At 38.7% G+C, this 23,460-nt stretch overlaps 1 protein-coding gene across 3 annotated transcripts in view; it reads right to left on the bottom strand.

Moving 5' to 3' along the window:
- Positions 1 to 23,460, bottom strand: part of Gfrl (Glial cell line-derived neurotrophic family receptor-like) — a 263,362-nt gene that overhangs the window by 163,084 nt on the left and 76,818 nt on the right. For all 3 annotated transcript variants that reach the window (XM_034316842.2, XM_034316843.2, XM_034316844.2), the window contains exon 2: positions 1,409 to 1,531. In XM_034316842.2, coding sequence (XP_034172733.2) covers positions 1,409 to 1,531 — 123 coding nt within the window. The remainder of the gene's footprint in view (positions 1 to 1,408; positions 1,532 to 23,460) is intronic.

The following is a 23,460-nucleotide window of genomic DNA, read 5'->3' as shown; positions in this document are numbered from 1 at the left end:
GGATTTCACTTTTCCTAAAGTGGAACGCATCTAATTCCATTATCGTACTAAGCTACTGCTGTTTGTTTTAATTTCCAGCGACATTACAGCCTCGGCTGCCGTGTATTTGCCCCGATTTTCGGCTCGTTCGTTAAATTCGTACGTAACTCTCTGCCGCGTGAACCCCTCTAACGCAGTTATTCAAGTTATAACTCGAGCCGCGTGTAAAACCGTGAGCTTCAAGGGGAAAAAATAGAGTGCTCCTGTCGAGGAGACTTGATTGGAGGATATAAAATTCAGAAAGTTTCTAATTTAATCCCACTGTGAACGAAACTGATTAGTTGCTTTGCACGGCCAGCACGTACATGGATCGAGAATCATGGATCGTGGATGTTCCAGGAATAAATTCATCAATTTGTACGTTGTTTGATCTTTATCGTGTTATTTCCTGTCGATAATTTCAATAACGGATCGGAAATTGTTAAGGGGTGATGGACAGCATAACTGAACCCCGGAAGTCGCGGATGCTATCCAAGTCGAAACAAATATAAAACGGTCAGTAGAGATACTCGAGATATTAGCATCGGATTACTTAAACCGCAACCGAAATTTCATCCAGATTACATTGATTCTCGATATTGCTATCGGTTCTCGATAAACGATACCCAGTAACATCATGGTATCAATTTACCATTTCTCATAATGAAATAACATCGATGAAATCTCGAAATTAACCAGATGATTATTGATCAAATCTAAATCCTAATTAGACACCTGATTCTGCATGATATAATAATTTGCTAGAAAAAAGCTGAGCTCTATCAAGACTTCAAATAATTGAACATTCGCGTCAATATCGACATCTAACTAATTTATTTTAAATTTCAATTATACATATATACATCTAATTTTATACGATGCGGTATTTTACCAGCAGAAAGTTATCTTATTGACGGTGAATCTTGAAAGAAATTCTAATTCTAGTCTCAGTCTTATGACACGCAACACACTACCTCCATAGTCGCTATACAAATCCAAGAAGAAGGAAAGAAAGGTAGCGAGAAAGATGGCTAGATGAAGGGGTGGCAAAGAATAAGCGCGAATGTACGAGGTCGTCGACCGTATCTCTGGTCCGCCCTGTTTTTCCGCTTCTCGTTACATCGGCCAAGGGAAAGCAGCCTCTACTCGACACCTTTCGACTTCACGAGGCCCTACCACGGAACCAATCGTACCCTCGAGAGCAATTATTTAAAACAAGGAAAACAGTCGAGTGGATGGGTGAGTTTCTGACCTGGAATCGTACGGTAGAAAACCGATTCCAAGTGGGAACGAAAAACGTTCAATTTGAATTGGCGACGACCCACAGGAACGTTTCTTTCTCACCGTACTCGTTCGATAGTATTGCAATGAGAAGTGTTTTAGTACTCACCTATCTCCGGACCGCAGAGCCTTGGTATGATCTCCAGGATGGCGCTACAGGATGGATCCTCGAAGCACAATTGACGAGCGTACAGACAATTCAGTATGGCAACTGCTTCTTTGATGTCGGATCCTGAAACAGAAATGTTACCATTCGGTGTCAGGAACAGTAGACTTTTTATAAGGGTTGAAGTATTTGAGGAAAGGAAATTAAAGAACAATATATTTTCAACTGAATCGATATTCAAATGAATACTTTAAATCGACGAAGACTTAGCGATGGAATATTAAAAGCGTCAACTATCATCGTAAAAGAAGAACGCGGCTACAGAGGAAAAAAAAGAAAGATGGCAAACGGAAAACGAAGTATGGAAAAAGAGAGGGCAAGACTACGCAGACCCTCACGAATTTTTACGAGCCACTCGCGAAACGGAAGTCGATAAAAGAAGAGCGCAGCCTGCTGTAATTAATTACGAAACGTTCGCTGCCGTTGGGAACAGTAATGAAAAAAGAAAGAAAGAAAAAAATTGTACCATCCCGTATATATTCTTCTGGTGGCAGTCGCGGGTGAATCGTGTACCAGGAAGATAGACGGATTTTTTGAATCGTAAATCGAATTCAAGCCTTTTAACACGAGCCGCCGCGCCGTAAGGATCGCCACTTTCAACCCCGTCCGTTTTTACGATTTCGTGGTCACATTTTTCATCGACTCATCCGACGTAGCGTCCAACGTACTTCAAAATGAACTATTGTCGACGAGAGAAGAAAAAGAAAAATGCAGTCTATTGTTAATGCGCATAGCATTGTCTATAGACAATCTAATATGCATATTGCAACCCAAGAATAATTAAGATAACTGTTTGAAATAAAAAATTTGTTAGTTACAAAAATGTATCGCTTCGAGAGATTTGAATTGACCGGGAATTATAGCTGCGCAAAACGCTACCGCGCAGATCGCTAATGCGCAGCACTAACCTTAGATAGCGTATACACGCCGCATCAAACATGTTTTATTTCACTACTTTTTATTATCCTACGAACACATTCGAGCGCGTGTCGAGAAACGTTACAAACGAGGGCAAACAAACGCGGCAATCTCCTTCTTTGTATTGTTTCGAGTCGCGGAACGAAGAGTAACGCGGGCCACGGCACGCCAAAGGGAGCTTTGCAACGGAATATTTCATGCGTGCGAGAAAATATGAATGTTCAACAGCGTGCACGAGCGCGACGAGAAAGTTTACAACGTTTTTTGATGGAACTGCTCGTTTTTGCCATGAATGTAAATTTATTTCGTGTTACTTACGCAAAGCTGAACCACGCTCCAACCACTTTTCGCAAACGCTACACACACACACTGACTCACACGGAAACGGAAACGGAAAGTGTCGAACAATAAGATGTTCAAATTTGTTCCGCAGATGGCGCTGTTCAACATGGCTGAAGCCACCGCGTAAATCAATTTAGAGATTTAATTCTTGATATTATATATTATATTATTTAAAAAATTATAGTTTGTACAAAAATTGACATTATGTATTTTTCATGAATTCTTTCATATTTTGTAAAGAATATTTTATAAAGAATAAAATAGTTGCTATAACGATACCGAATGTAGCTGCTTATAAAGATACATACTGTGTTTTTTTAACAAGTGTTTTCATCGTGTGCTGACAGACAGTGAATTAAAAATGTAAATTACGAGCTTGAAGTGTTAATTTTCTGGTTACCAGATGATTCTCAAGAGAACACATAATGCAACACCCAGCATCTTTCGGTGAGTTTAAAACTACAAACGTTTCTATCTTGCAACAAAAATGATTTACAAACTTAATTCGTATTTTAATCAACTACAAATTAAAATTAAGAGAAAGAAAAAAAAGAACACAATGCAACGAGCATTCGTTTGCAGTAATTTTATACAAAGAAAGTTGAGTTTCAATTACGACAAAAGGAGAGGTTATGTTGCTTATTTGATTGTAACAAAAATGTATAATAAAGTTCGCTAGTTTAAAATAATATTTCAAAGAAACAATGTCACGTAAAATAACCAACGAACCGTTTATTATGATCTCAGTTTGAAGGCAATTTATGGATTCGTTTAGAAAAGCACAAAAAGGGAAATGTATTTAAGCAAAACAGCAAAAAGTATCTAGTTAGGGAATATATGGAAAATGTAAAACACATTTTAAACCTTTTGTTTCACCTACAGTTCGAACAATCGTTTCAGAATACAATTCTTGCGCGATGAAAAATAATCGTAATCGAGCACAATGAGTTGCTTAATGAATTATCGAATGAAGCAACTTCAATTTTCTGCTTTAATGGTAGAATTTGTTATTGTTTAATTAAAAACTCCCTCCGGGAATCGGGCAAGGTTTTAAACGAACGATGAAGCTTTGTAATCTTTTCCAGGGAATATAAATTTCGAAATTAGTACCGATAATATTTTTATATTCAAGTAGAGAAGGGGGTACGAATATGAAATAACCATTTTATTTTTAAATATAGAGAATTTCAGAATAGGCATAGATAGAAAAGTCAAACAGAAATTTCGAAAATTTCATACGGAATGTACTGTATAAATATAAGTATTATAGACTTTACAAAATTTCGGTTTTTTTTTCACTTTTTCTAATTGATGACAAATTCGGATAGTAATACGAGACAGTGTTACTTTAGAGAAAAATAAAATTATAAAACTAAGATAGAACATTAATAATCACAAATTAAACATAACAGAACGTCAAATGTAATAAGAAAGCTACAATTAAACGAAGCGTTTATGTTATTTTGCCAATAAGTGGCATGATAGGCGTTAAATCCACAAATCGCCTTTACAATCTTCAGAATTTTATTTTATTTTATGTTGTTGGGATCCGGGTGAAGAACGATCGCTTTTAAAGTATAAAATTTTATTCGAATTGTTCTCTATGACACGCCGAACTCAACTAACGCAATTGAGTCGCTGATGAGTCGGAGATCGCGGAATTGGATGGTGGGACATCCGGCATAGAGTTCAACGAATTATTGGTATTGGATGGTGGGATATCCGACAATGAGTTTGACGAATTATTGGTATAGAATGGTGGGATATCCAGCAGTGAGTTCGTAGGGTCATCGTTATCAAATCGTTGGATAAATCGTTGGTCTTCCAACAATGTGTTCATATGTTCATTTTATTATTTAGTAATAAATTGAAAAATATGATAATAACATGAGACTGTCTCATATTGCTACTAATCAAGTATATCATATTTCTGCCAATTTGTAATTTCACTACCTGTTATTATTTACCATAATCAAAACACAAATTTGATATACTAATTATAGTATAACTTATCCATTTCGTTTTTTTAAAACTCTCAAAACAGACCAAAGTAAATTTCAGTTCAAGAAGCACGCGTAGAAACCTTCTATTGCAGCCAAAAGGTAAAACGTTTGTTCAATAAAGCAATATACCTATAAAAAATGGTTGCTATGCGAAAGTATTTTATTCGACATAATAAGTACTTGATATACACTCACTGTGAAAAAGTACTGCGTACGGGTTAAAACCTTGGTACATCATCGTACCGTTGTATCTCATATTTCTACCCTATCTCATATTCGTACCTTCGCCTTTATTCAGCAATACGCAATGGTATGTTAGGTACATACTATTAGGTCGTTGTATATTGAGTCAGTTCTAGGATGGTACACAAGCGGAACGAAATACGCAGACAAGTAAACACGTAATCGCGAATTATACTGTTACATTAATTTCACGACTTACGCGGACGTCCATGAAATTTCGATTAATCATGATTTAGCCGGGCGGGCCAGGCGTCGCGTCGAAACGATTCCCACGGTATCGTGGTACCAGCTGGTCTGGCTCATCGTCATCGGTCACGAAAAATCTATAGACAATGGATCCGCATTATTTGCCAACCGATATATGTCGCTTAGCCGAACAAGCGTATTGCTAATATTCCTCGGTGCCGTTGCAACGCGATATTACTGCGCTCGTGCAGCTGCATTATTATCAGCGATCCGCTAACACAGTCCGCAGAGTAATTCCAACGGGTTCCGTTAATTGCCGCACGTTACTGAACTTGATACAATAAATTTGATGGATTCTGGTATAGTCGATTCTGGTCAGACTATCCTCGCATCGGAATTTACCTTCGTCTGCGAGCAGAATCCTAATTCATGAATCATCCTTTTCAATTTGACAGAATTTTCAAATATTTTTACGATAGAAAAAGATGAAAGCTTTCAAACTTTACCACAATTTTCCGTACATTCCATACATGGATGTATACGTGTATTCAACCGAGTCTGTAATTCTCTTTCCCGGTATACAAGAAACATCCGTGCACCAAGCAAATGGCGTCGAATCGATACGAAAGCAGAGTTATTTCTTGTAGAGGAGTCTAGTGGTCAGGTCGAGTGTTTTACCATCGAAAGGGGAAAAAAGAATAAAAGAGACAAGGTACACGCGAGCAGTATAGAACGATATAAAGCATTTCCACGGATACAAGCGTAATCCAGTACACCGTCGCATTGACGGACCCTCTCGGATAGTAATGCGTTACGAGTGGCTAGATAGGGAGGCGCGTAATGTGTAATCACGCGACGCATTATGATTCACGATCGCACGCGAGTGCACGATAAACTACAGCTGTGTGAGCTGTATGAACGTTCGTGTGTACACGCCGCACCGTTCGCATAACCATCCAGTCCCAGTCAAGCTGGAAAATCAGATATCAATGTAATAGTGACCGATCGCGAGAAGATTGTCACCGTCGATCAAGTAGTTCAACAGAGAATTGTCAACTCCAGAGAAACTGGCTCGATTTCGGTGGTTGTTTTCTTACGCCTAGTTGGGATCGGGAAAATGATGCAATTATCAAGATTTTTTTAAAAGTAAAATGTTAAATAATGAGGGAAATACAGCCCTTTTCTTGCGGTGACCACGATATCTTCCAAACCGATTATTTGAAATCAAAACTAAAGAAGATTGAGTTAGTATACTGTATTGTTAAGGGCCTGAACGAAGGGTTTTGCGAAATTTTGATTTTCACCAAAATGACAACAATTTTACTGAAAAATCCGGTTATTGAAGTGGTCGAACTTTGTTTTCTTTGCGATAAAAAAAAAGTTTTTCAACGGAATTAAAAATCCTTCGTTCAGGCCCTTAACAATACATCATACTAACTCAGTCTTCTTTGGTTTTGATTTTTAATAAACAGTTTGGAAGATATCGTGGCCACCGCAAGTGATCTCGAGAAAAGAGCGTTCTACGAGCGTTCCCTTATTATTTAACATTCTACTTTAAAAAAAGTCTTAAAACTACTTTAAAACATGTATTTTTCGATGGTATATTTCACAACATAGTAAATATTTATTAGGACAACAAAAAAAAATCTTGAGATTACCCGGTCTCAACTAGGCGTAACCCCTTAACTTTTCATGAAATTTTCAAAGTTATGACACACTTTATCCGAACGGTTTGAAAAACAAGGAACTCGAGTTCCTTGTATAAAACACAGTCCATAGCTTTCATTTCAAATCCGCGAACAAATAAGAACAACAAGATGAATTTGAAGAAACGGAATACAAAAATTACAGACGGTTTACGTCTACTTGTACGAATGGTTGGTCGGTATTCATCGTCAGACTGCTTTCTGAATAGCTCGGCTTCAAACCGTGCGAGTTTAAGTGGCAAAGTTCCTTTGAATAAATTAAAAAGTCGTAGACCCTCCAACGAGCTAGAAAGGACAACGTATACTAATTTCTGACCAACCTCACAGCTTTTCAAATACGTGCCTGGCCTTTCAATCAGCGCAATTTCAGTCCACAATTCTCTCCCGTTGAATTTCTCAAAACTCTTGGAAAATTTTTAAAAACTTCAGCTTACATAATATTCTTAGTGCCATATAAAATGAAATAATTAATAATATCGTGCAGGATCACGATTGTCGGACGAGTCTCCTAATTTTCTAGTAGCGGCGTCGTGATTTGGAGAAATTCATCGAAATTTTCTGCTTCGAGAAATAAAATTTACGGGAAACGCGACAAAATTTTCTCCCATAGTTTCGCGATTCGCGACAGTTGGTCGCTGCTCTAAGCTTAAAGAGAGAGAGAAAGTGCTGCTTTAGGAAATTGTTGCAGGGGCTGTAGCCCTCTCGGGAGGAGCCATTAAGTTTCATTTTTTTCTTGGCTTCCTCGCCCTCTCGCAATTGGGTTAGCAGCGCGAACTTCCGCTCCGTAAAGTTAGCCACGAACGAAGGACGATAATTATTATACCGCATAGCGCGGCTCGCCATGGCTCGCCACTGCGACAGCCAGCGGCTTTGGGACCTTGTTCCACTCCACTTAATTTGCCAAACCTCCCTTGATAAGGGAACGATATTCCGTTTCTTTTCATGTCGAGAAAAAATGGCACGTTACGTACCCTTAAAAAACAACTGAAAAACGATAGAAGATATTGGTAGAATGTCAGTAAGCAAAATTAAATGAATCCATATATCGCGTGATGCTTTGTTCGACACCATTTATTATCAACCAATTAACCAATTAAACGTATCAACGTGGAAGCACAAGTATAATCGAGGAAGAAAGAGTGGCCAGTTTCGTAACCCAAATTGACTCTGTAATTCGATTCCCTGAAAATTAATCGAACCGTGAGCTGATTTCCAGCTCTCCTGTCGGATGCTGTTTTAATTATCGATGGTATTTCAGGAATTTATTGGGTCAGGACTACTAGCGATCCGTATTGAATACGGTTCACCGTTGATTAATATAAAATTCCGTTTTTGTGCAACTGAATGAATCTGTGATCCGCACCACCGCATCGCGAAAACCGTACAATGATAATTCATCATTTCTCGTCTCTAAATTATTAACTGACGTAACTGAGTAAAACGACATTTATTATTACTTTTTACAGTTAACGGTATAAGCATTGCTTCTTCTTTATAAATTACCCGAATTTCTTTGTAATTCATCAGTTTAAAATTACGATGCGAAACGTGTAGGTAATATCGGTTTGTTCAAGGGTGAATAAACGGAAGAGGTTAGAGATAGTTGGAAAAGAAAGAATCGAACGAAAGGAAAAGGAGACGGCGGAAGTAAACTGGCCAGGCGGAAGTTTCAATTGCCAGCTAGATCTATATTTAATAAGACAGGAGAGTTATACTTTCTACCAGGCGTCGTAACGCAGTTCGAGTGCAAAAGTTTCACCCCCTAGTCCACCCTTCCGGGATTATGTCTGCCACCTTCCGTCCACCATCGCCGAGATAATTAAATATATCCGCGTACCGAAATGCTCAAATGAATTTTCTTCGAGCGCGACAGCCATGGTAAAGGACTTTGCAAGACGAAAGTCGAAATTGAAGGGAAAAACTTTCTCCCATCTGTCTTTCCCGGTTAGCCTGTCTTCCTTCCGTAGAATTTGTAAGACAATCTGATCGATACGATCTGATTTTCTATAATAAAAAAGCAGAGAGAAAGTTCTTTCCTCTGGAACTTTAAATTCTAAATTTAGAATCTAGAGAAATTGACACAATAGAAACAACCATATTTACACACGATAATAATTAATTAACGACGCTTATTAACTCGGCACTACGAGTTTAATCTGGTCGAATAAATAAAGAAAAGAAAAGAACGAAGAAAGTAGAAAGGTGAAAAATGAGTTAAAGGGGGAAATAAAAGTCGAACGTTTTTTTTTTTATTCGCGTGCTTTTCTACTGCATTTGGCGGAATCAAATCTGTTTCACAGCGAGATTTGGAGCCGGGAAACCTTAACGTGAATAATGGGATCCGATTTAATTCAGACCTCGCGCGGATCGAATTAACACAGAACGAAATAAAAGAAAAACTGTTTTTGTAGAAAAACTGTTAACGAGTAATCTTCTTTTCCAATTACAAACGGGAGATCGTTTCGCTCGTGTGTATGACTGACACATTGCAGGTTCCTTAATTTTTCTCTTATAGTATATATTTTTTAATAAACAAATAAAAAGCGAAGCAAAAAATTCGAGCTAGGATTTGCAACTGTTGGCTCGTGGTCGAATGGAGAAAGATATAGAGAAACGTGTGCAAACGGACGCGTGCACGGGGTGTATGGGGCAGAAGGGTGAGGAAGTAACGAGTGGACCATCCTCGCGAATCGATATATGGGACAGTGATTTTCAATTATCGGTTCGGCAGGAAACTCGTGCGACCATGCTGTTCATCCGTAGCTTGACCAGCAGATCATGAGATGTTATCGTTTTCGCGACGGCACGGACGATGCTCGATCCTCGTCAGAAATCGTCGCGCGTCAGGATTTGCCCGGGGATTTCCCGTCGAACTGGTACTCCCTGCGATTAAAATGTTTCAAGCCGTCGAATGAACGCGCGTCGAACTTTGCCCGACTTTCCACGCGAGTGTTTTTTTTTTTCTACTGTTCCTTTTTTTTTTTACACTAGTCGATATATCTTCCGACTTTATCCCCGTTCGCTTCCAGCATTTCCACCGGCTCGCTTTTCCGATTAATCGTGCGTTTATGAACCGTTCGATCCCAGACAACGATGGTCAAAAACCTTTTTTGCCCTGGACAAACGGTTTCCAGCAGGACAACAAAGTTGTGCATACAAATCTTCATATTATAACTTCTAATCTTGCGTTCATATTTCCTCGTTTTCAAAGTGTTACTTTGCTGGATTCTCTTAAAAATTGAACATTATTTTTGATCGCAACTGCGGGATAACTTTCCGAGTGGCCCCCCCAAAATTGAGAACTCAGGTTCGGTATATAACCTAAATTGGCTACAAGAAACCGATTATAGTTGGTTTCAGAACTGGACGTTTTCGAAATATCGTGGTAACGTTAGGTTAGATTAGGTTAGGTTCTGTGTATGTGTAGTATCGAATAGCGCATGCGCAGTATCGAATAGCGCATGCGCAGTATTGAATAGCACATGCTCAGTACCGAACAGCGCATACGTAATCCCAAAATTATACAAAAATTTCTTACCACGATATCTCAAAAATGGTAAGATATCCAGCTCTGAAACCAACTTTAATCGGTTTCTTATAGTCAATTTAGATTATATACCGAATCTGAGTCACAGTATAGGAAAGAACAGTAGCATCACTCTGCCAAAAAGCGTACCAATAATTGTCGCTCGCGCATGACCGAATTGCACAACCAACAATATGGCGGCTGTGAATATATATGATAATAGTTTCTTGCATTTTAACCTCTGTTACTTCTAAAACATTCCTGTTGCGATAAAATTCAGTAAATTTTATACACAGACATAAAATATGAATGAAAGGGTGCCAAAGTGCAAGCAGTGACAGCAGTAACAGGCGTTCTGGGACACCCTATATTTTATATCTGTCAAATGATATTTATCCAACGTTTTAGATATAGACATTATTATTATTATTATCATCATTGTTTTATCAAAATATTACCACTTTATGGGTTGTTTATTAATTTCTAAGATATGCTGTATACATTATACATTTGTATATAATTTATTAGGACTTTATTAATTGAATAATTGTTGTATATAATAATTGTATTGTACAGAGATTTCAATAAAATGTGTATTTTAATTAAGTGTAGATATTACGAAATCTCTTTTTGATTGTACCGAGTGCTTTTCAAATTAGAGCCCGCGCACAACCAACAATATGGCGATCTATTGGTTATGAGATCAAAGGTGCCGACACGGAGTGAGCCTACTGTTCTTTCCTATACTGTGCCTGAGTTCCCAATTTTGGGGGGGATATTCGGAAATACAGCCCAATTGCGACTACGATCATTATTAACGCTGGTATGTTTGCGCGAATAGGGTTCGAGCGAATCTGGTGCCTGGTGAAATGTGTTAATTAAAGTTAACCGAACATTTTCATCGGATAATAGAGAGCGTGAATGGGTGTCGTGTTCAAATGAATTCGCATGTGTACTGTGAACGTATCGTCGTTGTCAAAGTAGCGGAAAGCAACGAAAATCCTGCAAGGAGCATCAGGATTATTGTTTTGACGCGTGTAGCAGCGCGAAAAATCATTGTTTCGCTGAACAAGCAAGTTCAGACGAGACAGTTTCAGGGATTTTCAAGGGATTTTCCATGAAAATCGTTGGAACGCGATTAAAATGTTGCCGGCTCGCGCGATACAGCCAGAGAACGCAACGTTCCATCGAGGTAACGCGTTTGCACGCGTGTAACGGTACGCGGACAGGAACGGAAAATGGCATAGGATAGAGGGAAAAGAGGGTCAACGGGAGCGCGAAATCCTCGTTTAATTTCGATAGAAGGTCGTGTAAGCCCCCCTGTCTCGTCGGAATAAATCCAGATCAGCTACGAAGTATGATCGCTACGTTGATGATGTTATCGTGCTCGGCTAATCATCCGACATAATCGTATTTCCCGGAATAACTCAATGTCTTCGCATCAAAAGAAAATCGACAAATTTCATCGTTCTCTCGACGCAGACTGTTTCTCCGGCCAGAGAGAAAGGAACCCTTAATCCCTTGAGTGAAAATCACGAGTCCCGGTTTTGTTCTGTGAATTTTCTGGACGAAACTCGATTTTCACGGGCAAACCCGACCCATAACATTGTTACACTTCCACTTCTGACACCAATGTTACGCCCAGAGGGTGCCAGGAGGTGCAGAATAATTCGCAACACAAAATTGGCAACAACACAACACAATGGAAGGATCTATTTTCTACCATTTATAAGGCGAAACGCAATTCTATGGAATATAATACAGCCAACATAGAAAATATTCGTTCTTATTACAGTGATTGATTTGAAACACCGCTTCGTAAAATCTCAATTTGAATAAACGAAAACCTTTTTCTCTTTCCAAGCAAAAACTTTTTTGGGAAACATATTTCCTACAATAATCCCTCGTGGTTTATTCGTACCCTACGGAGTCTCTTAATCTTCCAATCAATTCGCGTGACTTCGTCAATTATACTTTGCCTTTCGCTCGAAACAGAAGCCCGATGAACTGCAATTATTCACGGCGATCAATTATTATTGTAGCCGCAGTCTTTTACGATATTCCAGCAGCTTTCGAAAATTCTTCGTACCGAATGAATTATTTTCAAGTCTGCTAGCTTGCATTATTAAACGATTCCATTCGTTTACGAAAACCAACGATCGAACATGATTTCACAATTGACGTTATAACAAACTATTTCTATTTTTCTTTCTTGCGTCAATCAAAAAATAGAAAAAATATTCGTATGAAAAAGCGTATTTGTTTGTTGAAATTGCAAATGGAAATTGGTGTACCATCGAACGATGGCGATAAAGCTACTAGGTAAACACCGGTTCGTACAGCTGTAGAAAGAAAGAAAGGAAGAAAGAAAGAAAAGGGAAATAGTTTCGGTTTAATTAAATCGAGCAAAGCATCATCGATAACGAATTTGCAGACCCTTTCATTCTACGATCCAGCTTTATCTGGACAAACCTTTATAAGGATTGACAAGCATTGACAAGTGAATATTGTAATGGATTCGAATTGTGTATAGAAATAATAGAAATAATAAAAATAACAGAATTAAAAAAGATGAAGAGAAATCGTAAACAAAGAATAAATTGCTTCACGATTTATTTCCAAACAAACAAGCTTATTCAGACTTTTTAATTCTCCGCGGATAATTAATAGTCGTTGTATCGACGTTCTCATTTATTGCATCGAGAACTTGACAGCCATTTTTACGCTTGTTCCTGTTATTTAGCTGCATTCATTTCATCTGGATGAAATGACTTTATAGGAAAAGGTATTGTTCCGAGCACAACGCAGCGTAGAGAATTTTCCACGTTTTAAATGACATCTGTTCACGAACGATTTCGTTGTTGAATTAAGTAAGCAGACATAAAAAAAAAAAATTCATCGTGTGTCGCGAGGCAAATCACGACTCATTGTCAGATAATGATCGCGTTTAGGCACACGCCAGGGTGGAAGACTTTAATTGCCAGGGACATAATCGATTTGTCGCCACAGGGGAACCTATCCTCTGCACTCTACACTCTATACGAACCACTTTCCACCCTATTTTTACCCTCGTTGCCTTCTCTGCTCGTCAATTTTCAGACTCGCTTTCGAGTTCGTTTATCGCTGTATCGTCTCGGCCAAAAAGAGTTGCAATTTCGTGACAAAGGCACGTTTCGAGCTTTCGATCATTTCTTGCAACCAACTGTTGGAAAATGTTGGAAAATGTTGGAAAATGTTGGAAAATGTCGGAAGACGTTGGAATACGTTGGAAAAGTAACGTAAGAGTGTTGAAGAAAGAAGAAGCCCCATAGGATAATGCATCCAGCGTACAAATGGATGGTGTTCGACGGGAAAAAAGGGGTGCGGTGTCTGGCCAAAGTTCCTATATCGGTATCGAGAAGGCAGGGAAAAGGTACGCGGCACTTTTGTAAGTTAGTTTCAGTCTGCGGGGACATTTTTAAAAGTTTCCAAGCCCTTCGAACCCGACGAGCCTCGAGCTTTCGCAAGAAAAAAAGGCGCAGCCCCTAGCAACATCGTTCTCCATTTTTCTCCGTGCACTTTGTCTTCTTAACAGCTTTTATCTCGCGACGATTCGTGCACGAACGTACCCCATTATCGATTTCGTTTCATTTCACGGCCGCTGTTTCCGCGGTGAAAATGGACGACGAAGAAACCAGTTGGAAAACAGTCTCGAAGGAACGCCAACTATTCCCGTTGAAATAATCACGACGGGCGTCACCGGACGATAGACGGTTATTAGAGTTTCTTCGGATCGAGGCAATCTCTGGAGGTGGCCGCCACTTTCCAAACCAATTGCATTTGCAAATTACTCGCGACCATCAAACGATCGGCTTCTTTTGTTGCTTTATTTTATAATATAGGCACGATACAAAATGTACGTTGGTCAGAAGACAATTGAAAGCTTTACAGTAAAAAGGAGTCCACTTTTTGCACATTTTTCATATTCTATTTCAGTTAAAAAAATGTGATATTTCACTTGATATAAAACGGAATTGATAGCACTAAATAATCTTCAACCAACATACAAAAACTTCTTACCGTTAAAAGTTACAAAATATAAAGACGTATTAGAAGTTATAAAATATAAAGAGATCTTAATAGTTGCAAAAATTACGTTGCAGAAAATGAGACATGGTTTAATAATAAATTAGAACCAGAAAACTTCACATCAGATGATTCCGACGGTACAGAGGGTAAATTATTTGAAGATAATTCCACGTTATAAACTTCGAATATTATTATTTTTAAACACATTAACCATTGTAATAATGATCATAATAAAATATAACCTCTTTTTACATTTCTTACTATTTTGTTCCTACTTTTGGTACAAAACGGAGACAACTCCAATTTTAAAAATTGTATTTATTGAATAATAAGAAACAAACGATTTATAAGTTGACTATAAATTTATAGCACAGTTAAAACAGCACTTAATTTTTAATTGGATTTTTTTTATTTATTCAAATTACCAGAAAATGGAGCTGCCTCCTTATTGCAGCAGCCCCTGCAGTTTCCTTAAACTTTAGAGAAAATTGCACTTATTTCCTTGACACGGTGATGGTGGCTTGCAACAATTGAAAAATACAATTCGAATTAATTGATTATGATTTATAAATCGAATATTCAATGTAAAAGTTTATTAACACGAATATAAGTTGACTATAAATTTATAGCACGTTTGAAACAGCACTCAATTTTTAATTGGTTTCTGTTAATTTACTCAAATTACCTAAAATTAGATATTATCCTTATTGCAAGAGCCCCTTTAACTTTTGGATAACTAAGACGATCGAATCTTACGATGGAGTACAATGCGGACGACTCGGTAGGAATAATCAAAGGTAAGCATCGAGACCTAGTATCGTGTGATAAACAAGAAACGGGTCATAAAGGAAGATGCTCGGTTGGTACGTGGCCGAACATCGAAATTGAGCTTAAGACTTGGCCATTGGCTGCCGTGTACAGCGAGGCACAGGTTGCATTTAAGTGACATCGCATTACGGCAAATCCATCGTAAATAGCTAGCTGGATAGATGAAACCGGAGGAAACTGAGGAGGAACAAGTTTGGGAAGGAAAACGACGCCGCGTTCTACCGACTTTGGGATTTTCTCCTGTAATTTAACTAGATCCCGTCGTCGAACATCGCGCAGGAACAACTTCCGAGATCTTGATGACACAGCGATTTCTACGCGCCACGCCGATCTAAACCTCCAGAATTTTATTATTAATAGAACATCGTCCTGGGACGAGCAAAACGAGCCGAAGCTGTATTCACCGGAACTTCTTTGGATTGGATTTCTTTGCCGTTGATTCCAGAATTATTGTTACTCTATACCCTCCAGGGATTCGAATAGCCAGCTGTCTATCGACGACCTGTTCGCTCGTGAAATACCTTACATTCTTTTCATTTTCTTTTCCCTTCGCTGTCTGTCACCGACACGACGCACCGCGACGGGACGAGAGTAAAAGTTTCAGCGTGCTTCTCCGAAGAGGAGCTTCAATGTTTCATGTAAACAAGAATTTCCCTGAAAATCGACGATATTATTCGAAATCGAAAGCAGAATTCACCGTTCTATCTTCTTGCGATTCAAATAAGCACGTAGGATAGATATAAGATCCATCAAGCGATAATAAATCTCGCGGATTTCGAGTTCTTGTCGTTCTATAATTAAATTGTTATCTCTCTCCTTTCCTTCGCCGCGAGAATCTCGCCAGGATATTTCATTGTTTTTATCCTTCCACGGGAATGAAAGACGGAAGAAAGTTCACCCGTTGACATCGTTCATTAGTTCGAGTGATATAGTACGCTTTTTCTTCGAACTGTTTCGCGAGAACGACAAACAATTCGGGTGGAGGGAATTAAAACCTTCATCCTTGACCCAAACACGGTTTTCGTTTCACGAATGCAACTTTAAAATTGGATGTTTAAAAGTGCATAGACCGACTCGACTACCGTTATCGACCCACAGCTTCTATTTCAACGTTTGCATTTCATTCGTGACCTCCTCGTTCGCTCTTCACGAAAATTCAATTACATACCTACAGTCTCGACGCGTCGCGTCGTTAACAATCTCTTTGCCACAGATTTTTCGACAATGCAATTGATACTCCGTGAATTAATCAGGCTCGTAAATCAGCTGGTCACGAATATCCACATGTGCGTAGATTAATCATCGTAATTAATGATTTTGTGCGGTGCGGCATGACAAATGGATCACTCCATAGGCTCGCACATATTAATTTTATACTGTTACGCGTCTGCATTTTGATTAGTCCTATCGACGTAACGACGTCTCTAAATATCAAACGTTTAAAACGTTTAAAAGTTTTCAGATAATATAAAACATTTCCATTTGACGATGGACTTCCTACTCTGTTCCAGGAAGGAAATTGGTTAACTTTCCAGAAACTAGTAGCCTCCTGCATATTGAGTGTAAATTGAACCAATGGAAATACGATATCTTCTGTTCTATTGGTACAGCAACTTCGTTGCAGAACTTCAGGCGGAATTAGTTATTCGCGATCGCCACCCGGCGCGATTCAAACAGAGAAATTCAACTCACGTTTTAATAGCAAAAAGATTTGGGTGAATAAAAAGAAATCTATCATCGAAGGTGACAAGATGAAAATGAATGTAGATACCTACCAATGGCAAGGTCGATCGAAAGAAACTCCTGTTACCCTTGTTTCGATTCCTCGACGTTATCGTTTCACGAAACGCATATTTTTCGTCGCGCGAAACTCGAGGATGTAATGTAGCAAAAGCAGAGACAGAGAGATCAAGGAAGGAAACGAGGGACATCCATCCATCCACCTTGAAAAGATTCATTCACCCCCGAAGTTTTTTCGCTTGCCAGCAAAGTGGATGCTCGCCTATCGGCCCGCAGATAACAATCCCAATCGTGTTTCCGATACATCGACTCGAGGGTGTGTGGGCTTTTTCTTCGCCCAGTGGATAACAACCCCAAACGCGTCCGCTCTTTTTTTGTCACCCCGAAATCGAGGATTTCCCGAGGACCGAGGAGAAGCTGAAGAAAAGCGCGTCGAGAAAAGACGAGATGAAAGATGCTGCTACTTCCGCTGCTGGAAAAGGGAATGGAGGAAGACAGAAGGACGCCAGAGACGTGGATGTTCCTCAACTTCGAAGGGGAACGGGGTTTGATATGCCGTAAGATTGATTAGCCAGGGGTTATTTTCGCACTTGTCTTACTCGCGTCGATCGACGTTTCGCTTAGGCGGCTGTCTTGCGACGCCATTGAGACGAGGGTCCAAAGATTTTTCCTAAAATTTCACGTGGATCTGAAATAGATATGAAGTGTCGTCTTTTGGACCTCCGATAGATGTTTCTAGGATATTCTAGGAAAAGCATTTTCGATAGAATTACGATTAGAGGTGTGCGAGTACTCGTAATTTAAAAGCGAGTCGAGCGCTTGAATTTGTCGAGTTACTCGAAATCGACGAATTGTTTCAAACAAAAGCGAGCTACTCGAAAAAATCAAATTACTCGAATATTCGAGCCGTCGTAAAACTTCGATTTACTCAAAGATGAATTTTTACCTCGAATATTCGAGTAGTTCGATTTTTTCGAGTAGCTCGCTTTTATTTCAAACAGTTCGTCGATTTCGACTTCAAGGGCTCGACTCGGTTCGACCGACCGATCACTTTTTGACTCGAAATTTGAGTATGTACTCGAGTAAATCGAGTACTCGCACACCTCTAATTACGGTGGAGGTTACAGTTGTCATAGAAATGAACCATCGAAGAAATTAGACGATAGGCGATTGTTGAGTCTTGAAAATTAGCGGACTGAATGCACAAAGAGTACTAAGGATGTAATGCCGCGTCGCACAATGATCCAGAACTGAAATTTAGCTGTTCAGATTTTGAAATGAACAGAATAATCCGTAATTTTTTAAATAACATATATTATAATTAAATATCAACAATATTTTAATTGAAATATAAAAAATATTTTTTATAAACAAAAGCAAAGATAATTGTTATAAACTGTTTTAAACAAAAATATTTACTATTTAGTGTTAATTATCTTAATACATCACGCAGTTCCGGCGACGGCTACGCTTGAAACAATAATAATTATCATTATGGAACGAAGTGGGCTGTGATTCCGACATGATTATACATATAAGGAAAAGTGTGATGAAAATATTCCACGTTGAAAAATTGCGCTACTATTTGGAATTCAAAAGATAATCCATGTCATTTATGGAAAACTGACGATTCTCTTGAGTTTTTCTCTTATTAGTTTTTAATAAATTGTAAACATAAAGTCCTAATTCAAGGAGCATTCTCATTATAAACATATATCCTTCATTACAAAAAAAATGGATAGAAAATATTAAATAGACTTTGCAGGGTATCAATAAGAGCAAAGTTTATTTTTTCGGTGAAAAATAGTGTTTATGAAATGTTGATCTTTAAACACTTGTTCTAATTACAATTATTAATAAATTTTGTTAATGTCATTATTTTCGAAAGTGGTGAACATTTGAAAAACTAAATACGTTCGATAAACATCGATATGAAAAAATTAATTTTTTAGCAAATGAACAGATAATTTTTCGATCTGGACCACCGTATATCACGCCGCGTCGCGTCGCGTCGACTAGCCAGAAACAGTTGGACGCGTCGTCGTTCTCGTTAGTATGCGGACTGGCATTCGTTCGAACCAAGTGTGTGGTTCACGTCGCTTGGTTACATAGAATTATCCTGCTTAACGTCCGTGAAACATACGACGGCGTAGAAAAGTCTACGATTACCGGCGAAAAGTCGTGTCTTTAACGTCCAAGAACCTCTGTTCACAGACAGTTTCTTTACTTAACGAGCAGGCTCGTATTTTCAACTACGTTTCTAAACAAGCCGTACTTCTGACCCAAATACAGGCCTTGTGAATCAAGTGACGACGAGATCTGTAAAATGAGAACTTGTGTGTTTACGTTTCTTCAATTTACAGTGCTCTGACATGTTTAGAGCACTCTATTGTTCAAACTATATCTCGGATACCTCGAAACCGTACGACTATTAATCCTTTGATTTTCAAAACGAAGTAAAATTGCGAGTATAAGTAATCGAAAAATTGACTGAACTTCCGAATAGCTCCGACACCCGATTTTCTTAACCTTGATATTATCAAGGACACTCTCCTGAGTAACATTCAATAGGTTTTCTATTTCATAATTAAAATGATTGAAAATTAGGTTAGGTTAGGGTATTTTTGGAGTGGGGGTGCAGGGGCCGTGCCCCTCCCCCGCCTTTACAAGACAAATAATCGAAACAAACGTTATATTCATAGAATTGTTCAGATTTTCGGGAAAATTTCTTTGTTAATAACTTTTGAATAAACAATAATCGAGGGCTTAAACCTATTGAATGTTACTCAGGAGAGTGTCCTTGATAACATATGTCAAGGTCAAGGTGATCGGGTGTGGAGGCTTTCTCCACATTGCGGTGCATATATCGATCTTTCTTTGTTAATAACTTTTGAACAAACAATAATCGCCGAATTAAACCTATTGAATGTTACTCAGGAGGGTGCCCTTGATAATATATCTCAAGGTCAAGAAAATCGGGTGCGGGAGCTATTGGAAAGTTTATCCGAAAAATTTATTACTTGAAATCAACTCACAACCATCGTACGCTGACTTCTTTTCATCATGGAACTTACTGTTTAATTTACCGGGTTTAATGACGAATTACCTTGAATCTCGAGTCTGAATAAGACGTCATACTTTGTCAAAAGGAACTGTCATAAAGCAGAAGTATATTCCTGATGAAAAATTCTGTTTCCGCGAGTTGTTGGTAGTAATAGTCGCTCGTGTTCCTCAAAGTCACGGAGAAAACGTCGAGACAGAGGTAGCCTCTGTTCTGAGAATTATTATCCACTTTCCTTCGTTTTATTATCGTCTCTCGAGCTTTTCATAAACGTTTCCCGCGACCACTCCCGGTAATTACTTTTTGACACTGCACGCTTTGGTCGGCGTTCAAAGAAATTAAAGGAAGAGCGAAATTTATCCGTGCGAAAGGAAAGTTCAGTGAGAAAAAATAAAGATCCGGTTTATTGCAATCTCCTACGCCATTTACGATATTTTCTACCGTTTACACCCGAGCCTGCATCGGTAACTGCTATCTGAGCGTAGGTGCGCAATTAAAATCGGAAAAATTGCCTCTCCTCGTTAACCACCTACCATTTGGTGCCGTAAATCTTTTACAGTTACTTCTGTCCGACCGCACAATTACTGCTAAGCGTAAAATCTTGACGAGAATATCGCTGAGAGTGTTGCTGCACTTCCAACAAAATAATGGATCGTCGTCCTTTGATAGCTGAATATGTACTTTCCAACGAGTTTCAATTAACTATCGAGTATAATTGAAGGTAAATGTTCGGAAGTGTCACTCCTGTCAGAATCGAACTGATTTTTTTTTGTGTGGTTTCTTACAGTTAAAAAATGCCAATAAATATTTTTTTAAAGATTTTTTTTTTATCTCCCACGAGTTGAACGAGTTGAACAAATTTAATTCGTTTTGCTGACTGGGGTGGGGCTGAGCACCCCAGAATCCCCCTAGATACTATACTAACTAATACCGATACCCATTTTTAATATAAGGAAATAATAAACACAATTTACAAAGTAACATATTTATCGATATTAGTTAGTGTAGTTATTAAGGGGGGGGTCTAGGGGGCACAGCCCCCCAGTCAGCAAAATGAATTTAATATGTTACTGTTCAACTCGTAGGGGATGTTTTGTTTTTTGTTTACATCTAGAATTGTCGTGGTAGTATCCCAAAATTCGGACGACGTGATTACCACATGGCTGGTTATATTGCCGATTTTCTATTTCGTCGGGTTTTCGTCGGGTTCAACAATTTTATAATGAAGAATTGTCAAAATAGTTTGCATGTCTATTGTATTTTGAAAGAACAGAATATTTCTTTTAGAAATCTTATATAATAAAAATTTTTAAAAAAATATTTATTGACATTGTTTTTGTTGATGCGCTGCCATAATAATATTAAGTATGATGCTTTTTAACTGTAAGAAACCATACAAAAAAAAATCAGCTCGATTCTGACAGGAGTGACACTTCCGAACATTTACCTAATTGAAATCATTTTTAAACATTTACCGTCATTAATTTCATTCATCAAAGACGGTTTGACTGGTAAGAAAATTACATAACAATAGCTCACTCGAAATCGCGGATATTTTTCAACGCGCCAGACTAGGCGTTTCATTAAAACGCTACCTTTTCGAAGAAGGTCGCATTTTAATTACACGCGAAAAGTGTACCTGCAACCGGTGCGGCGTGGCGCGGCGCGGCACGGCGCCTCGTCGCGCTCGATTTCGCGTTCCAACCACGCAAACGAATAATTACGAGTCGACTCGAGTTGCTCCCGTTTTTACGCGACCGTAGTAGCATTGAGCAGCTGGAATTTCCCTCGATAAACGAACGAAACGTCGACGTCTCTTGCGCTCCAATTGCATGTAGGTTAATCAAGTAAGATTAATCAAACGACGAAAGTTTGCTATGATCTTGTTTAGATTTGTTAAATCTAAACGAGTTTTAAACGTTACAAGTGTTCCTTTAAATCAGTTTCGAATTAATCCAGCTGGTTCGTCGAATAAAAAAGCAGCGAGTTTCGATCGTCGTGGATCCATAAGGTTCTTTTTGGGCATATTGCCATAAATGCCGGAAGAAACTCGACCCTTCTAGATTCTCTGGTCACGGAGATAGAAAGAGTTTAAGTGGAAGGAGGACAGCAGGCTTTTCTGTGCATCGCCGTACGCTTTCAATTGCGTCGTGGATCGAAGCAAAGAAAGGGCAGAAACGTACGGAAAAATATACCCCCTTTCGACGTGTCCACTGCCCACACAGCCACTCGGTGATTCGGAAAATTTATGATCTTGCGAGGATCGATTCGCCGACGTGAACACGTATCGTCTAAAGGTAGCTATTGAAAATCCAGTACAAATAGAATTGGAAAAATTGAGAAAATTGATTGGATGATTTTTGGGAAACTGTATTAGAAAAATTATCATTATCACAATGAACCGAACAATGTCACAACAATCAAAGAAATAAATGTACTAACAATAAGTAGCTTTTCGTTTCTCGTTCTCTTCGACCATAAATGGCATACAGAGTCAGAAGAAACGAGAATCGTAAGGTAAAGGGTTAAAGACTATCTCTGGTACGCTCGAAAGAACAAAAGGGGATACAAACGTAACTGGCATTCGAAGCGAACATGTATGCAAGTATACAGATACGTGGATGCACGCAAACGGCCGCGGTCGGTTCGTACGCTGGAAAGGGCCAAAAATGAAGGAACAGCTAGGACTTTGGTAGTCGAGTGTTCGGGGATGAACCCAAATCTAGGGGAAAATTTTATCGTATATTCAAGACGTGTTTCGACTTACAAATGCCAACCGGTCCACTTGCATAAGGACGAAATAGTGAATGTAAGGGGGGCCGGAAGAAAGGAAGAAAAGGGAGGATGCGAAGGTGGAGGTGGATCGGTCGATTACGATGGCGCAACCAGGAAAAAGGGATGCTGTCGCGGTGGGATGCACACGACGAAAATCGTTGGATTTTATTGCCGGCTTAAAGGGTTTGCAGTCGAACGCACAACCTGACTGGATATTACGCAGCCCACGTGGTTCAAAGTGCCGTGCCATTCGGCATTTTCTGTTCAGCCGGATTTTATCCTGACTACCACATTTCAAGGTCTACGTCCCCGCCTATCATGGATTGCTTATCTTCAGAATTATCAATACATTTTTGAGTCCGTATGTACAGGGTGGTCCGTAATTCATGGAACAAATAGGATCAGGGTGACTCTATGGCTCAAAATAAGTAAAAAATAAACATAACAAAATATCGTGGGAGACTTGGTTTTCGAAAAAAATGCATTTGAAAATTAGTTTAATTATTAAGGATAAAAATAGTTAATTTTCAAATTTCAAGCTTTTTATTTGCTATTTTGCATTATTTATAAAATAGCAATATTATTTAAAATAATGTTTT

Source organism: Osmia lignaria, chromosome 16 (assembly GCF_051020975.1).
Source record: "Osmia lignaria lignaria isolate PbOS001 chromosome 16, iyOsmLign1, whole genome shotgun sequence".
Taxonomy (NCBI): Eukaryota; Metazoa; Arthropoda; class Insecta; order Hymenoptera; family Megachilidae; genus Osmia; species Osmia lignaria.
The sequence above is the reverse complement of the archived record's forward strand: the minus strand, read 5'-3'. Positions and strand labels throughout refer to the sequence as shown.